At 32.6% G+C, this 3,723-nt stretch overlaps 1 protein-coding gene across 2 annotated transcripts in view; it reads left to right on the top strand.

Annotated features, from left to right (window-relative positions):
* The window catches only part of LOC107685735 (coiled-coil domain-containing protein 120-like), an 11,579-nt gene extending 9,721 nt beyond the window's left edge, over positions 1-1,858 (top strand). For both annotated transcript variants that reach the window (XM_016482437.1, XM_016482436.1), the window contains one exon: positions 1,537-1,858. In XM_016482437.1, coding sequence (XP_016337923.1) covers positions 1,537-1,636 — 100 coding nt within the window. In that variant the 3' untranslated portion in view covers positions 1,637-1,858. The remainder of the gene's footprint in view (positions 1-1,536) is intronic.
* The last annotated feature ends 1,865 nt before the right edge of the window (positions 1,859-3,723 follow it).

Here is a 3,723-nt window from a genome sequence, read left to right as displayed (position 1 = left end):
ACAAGAGACCAAAAAATGCAGATGAGTTGAAGGCCACTGTCAAAGAAACCTGGTCTTCCATACCACCTCAGCAGTGCCACAAACTGATCACCTCCATGCCATGCCGAATTGAGGCAGTAATTAAAGCAAAAGGAGCCCCTACCAAGTATTGAGTACATGTACAGTAAATGAACATACTTTCCAGAAGGCCAACAATTCACAAAAAAATTTTTTTTTATTGGTCTTATGAAGTATTCTAATTTGTTGAGATAGTGAATTGGTGGGTTTTTGTTAAACGTGAGCCAAAATCATCACAATTAAAAGAACCAAAGACTTAAACTACTTCAGTCTGTGTGCATTGCATTTATTTAATACACGAGTTTCACAATTTGAGTTGAATTACTGAAATAAATGAACTTTTCCACGACATTCTAATTTATTGAGATGCACCTGTATATTAGTAGTAGTAGTACTACTACTACTACTACTTCTACTAATAATAATAATATTAATAATAAACTTACAAATTATAATGTTACTTCTTGCTTGTCTGCTTGTCAGTTCTCAAGACGTTTGGATGTTAGTTTTTGTGTTACAGTCATCTTATGCTCACCAAGGCAGCATTTATTTGATCAAAAATACAGCAAAAGCAGTAATACTGTGAAATTTTAAATAAATATTTTCTATTTTAATGTAGTTTCAAATGTAATTTATTTATGTGATGGCAAAGCTGAATTTTCAGCATCATTACTCCAGTCTTCAGTGTCACATGATTCTTCAGAATTAATTTTAATAAGCTGATTTGCTGCTCAGGAAACATTTCTTATTATTATCAATGTTAAATAGTTGTGATGCTTGCTATTTTTGTGGAAATAGTGATACGTTTAAAAAAAAAAAGATTCTTTAATAAGTTCAAAAGAACATAATTTATTTGAAATAGAAATATTTTGTAACAATGTAAATGCTTTTACTGTCACTTTTTGATTAATTTAATACATTCTTTAATGCATCCTAAAAAATCAAACTGACTCAAAACCTTAAAGCTGCAGTCCGTAACTGTTTTGTTTAAAAATGATCCAAAATCAATTTTTGAGCAAGTACATAACCAGCCAGTGTTCAAAACAGTTACCTTACTTTAGCTCAATTCACAACAGTAAGCTTGTAATAAAGTTTTCTAATTTGAGTGGTACAGGTAGGTTTTTGCGGGAAATTCGAGCATGGTGCTGCGTCATTACGTCACGAATAACACGTATTGTTAAACAAAGTATAACAATAATAATAATTGGCACGGTTTGATGTGATATGAGCTAACCGATCGTTAGATTGATAGCGCAATTTATTTTAATGCTTTTTTCCTCAGTTGATCAGAACAAAAGTGGCAGTTGTTACTTACTTGTTCAGATGACAAAGAGGCAAAACTTACGGACTGCAGCTTTAAATATATATTTAACACAATGTTTTGGATTGAGTAGTTTTTTAATTAGTTAATTCTAATTAGTTCATTACTTGCATGTTTTCTGATGATGACATTTTCATTTTCTTTTTTCATCATGGCAGGTCCGTGGAGCTCTCTCTCTACCCAGAGCCTTTTCCCACAGAGGGGGGCACTCAGAAAGAGTCGGGCTCTGAGCCTCCTTCACCTGGAACACTTGTCTGACTGGCAGCCAACACACCCCACAGCCTCCAGTGCAACATGTTGCAATATCTGATGCAAAATGACACCTTGTTCTAGGCATGCACCGGTCCAATACCATGCTCAAAATTAGAGGAAAAAAAAACCCCATTGAAATAATGCATCCTTTGTAGCATAAATGCTGCCACACAAACAATGACAGCAGGACAAAATAGTATTTGATTGGATATATATATATATATATATATAATTGCAGCATTATTTAAAAGTGCAATTATTATACTGCATATAAAAATGATATTGGTGCATCCCTATATTGTTCAGCAAATAAGGAGGCATCTGTAACAGCTCAGAACTGAAATTGAGTGATCAGTGTGTTGGCTGCCACGCTTGATTGTAAACTGGTGTTAACAAGAAGCTTTTTTTTCCTTCATACTTTGTGTATGTATTATTGGGATGTTATTGTAATGTATTTACATTTTCAAAATCAAAATATAAAGGTAAACATATCATCTCCACTTCATCCTGAGATATATAGATATATTTTCAGAGAATAAAATGGATTATAAGATGTATGTATTCTAAATGACTATTTTGTAACTAATATGTTTCAGGTTAACAGTCATTTAATTATATACAGAGTTTAATGAACTCTGTATATAATGCGTTTTAATGTATTATAACAGCAGTGAATGTGTTGCATACCTGTTTGTTTATATCTATGTATCTAAATATCTCTATGTAGCTATGAAGAGTATGCTAAAAAGCATTTCATATAGAGGACCTTGAAGTGAAGATGAGCTTTCACTTAGAGGGCTTATGTTCTCTGACGTCTTAGACATGCAAACAAGCTTATGCCTGAACTCCGAAATGAACTGTAAAGCTCTAATACAGCTATTTATACAATATAGCCCACAGTCATTAAATCCACAATTTCAAAGGACTTAAAAAGGACTGTTGACCTATAATACTGAGATCTTGAACTCTAAAATAGTCTTGAGGTCCCTTCACAGCAAGTCAAAAAAGGCGCATGAGAAGAAAAGTGCATTCAAAATGAAAAAAAAAAGCAAAATGCATTCCTATGAAATACTTCATACAGAGTCAGAAATATATTGATGTGATTATTCACTTTTTTATTATTTAGTCGCTTTTTTTTGTTTAATTTTCAGATGCCAAATAGTTTAAGATTTTAACAATTTTGAGAAAATTGGCATTAGACTATGTGTGAATAGTTTTGGTGTGAAAATTGTTTGCAAACATTTTATACTTTCATGTTTGGTCACATCTGACTTGGTAACCCCTTTAATAGATATTCTTGAATATTTGACAAATCTTAAGTGAGCATCTACTGTAGTTTACATGTTGAGCAGTGGCATAAGCTGGACTTATGTTACCACTCTTTGAGAGCAAAATAGCTTATAATTGTCTTAACCAATCAGTATGTTATACTTCTGTTTACCAATTAGTTTGGTAACTTTTGTTACAGTTCCTGACTTGATGGTTTAGTTTTTCTTTGAACTCTTTTCTTCCTGAAATACAGCATAATTAATTCTGGCAAAACCATATTTTATTATTACCATTTACCAGAATGTGATGATTATCCTCGAAATTAGAACAATTTGTTGTCCTACAAGACTATAGGTTCATTTTGCCCATGTTAAGCCTACAAATGATTGCTAAAACTGCAGAACATAGGACCTATGATGGTTTAAGTTTCAAATAATGATGGTTTATTTAATAGGCTACTTGGTTAATTAGACTTGAAGAATTCATGTGTAGCTGCTACTCCTCATCTTGCGGGTTTGTGAGGTGCCTCCAGCTGGTATCTGAAAGTCATGACCAAACAGCTGTGCATTGCTTAGTGTATTTTGGTGACATAAATGTCTGTACTGTAATTAATTATAAATAATGAAAAATACCTATATGTAGCAACTTGAATAAACAATATATATTGTATATTTATTAACTGATCAGATTTTGTATACATATTTATTTGCATAGCACATGCCTCTGGTTTGTTTACACCAGCAAAAGGTACTCTTGTTGGCATCTTTATGAATGACACCTCGTTTTGGCTTTAAATTGTGCTGTCGTTGCAGCTTTTAGGATCA

The sequence above is a fragment of the Sinocyclocheilus anshuiensis genome, unplaced genomic scaffold (assembly GCF_001515605.1).
Source record: "Sinocyclocheilus anshuiensis isolate Anshui unplaced genomic scaffold, SAMN03320099.WGS_v1.1 scaffold257, whole genome shotgun sequence".
NCBI classification, from domain to species: domain Eukaryota; kingdom Metazoa; phylum Chordata; class Actinopteri; order Cypriniformes; family Cyprinidae; genus Sinocyclocheilus; species Sinocyclocheilus anshuiensis.
The sequence above is the reverse complement of the archived record's forward strand: the minus strand, read 5'-3'. Positions and strand labels throughout refer to the sequence as shown.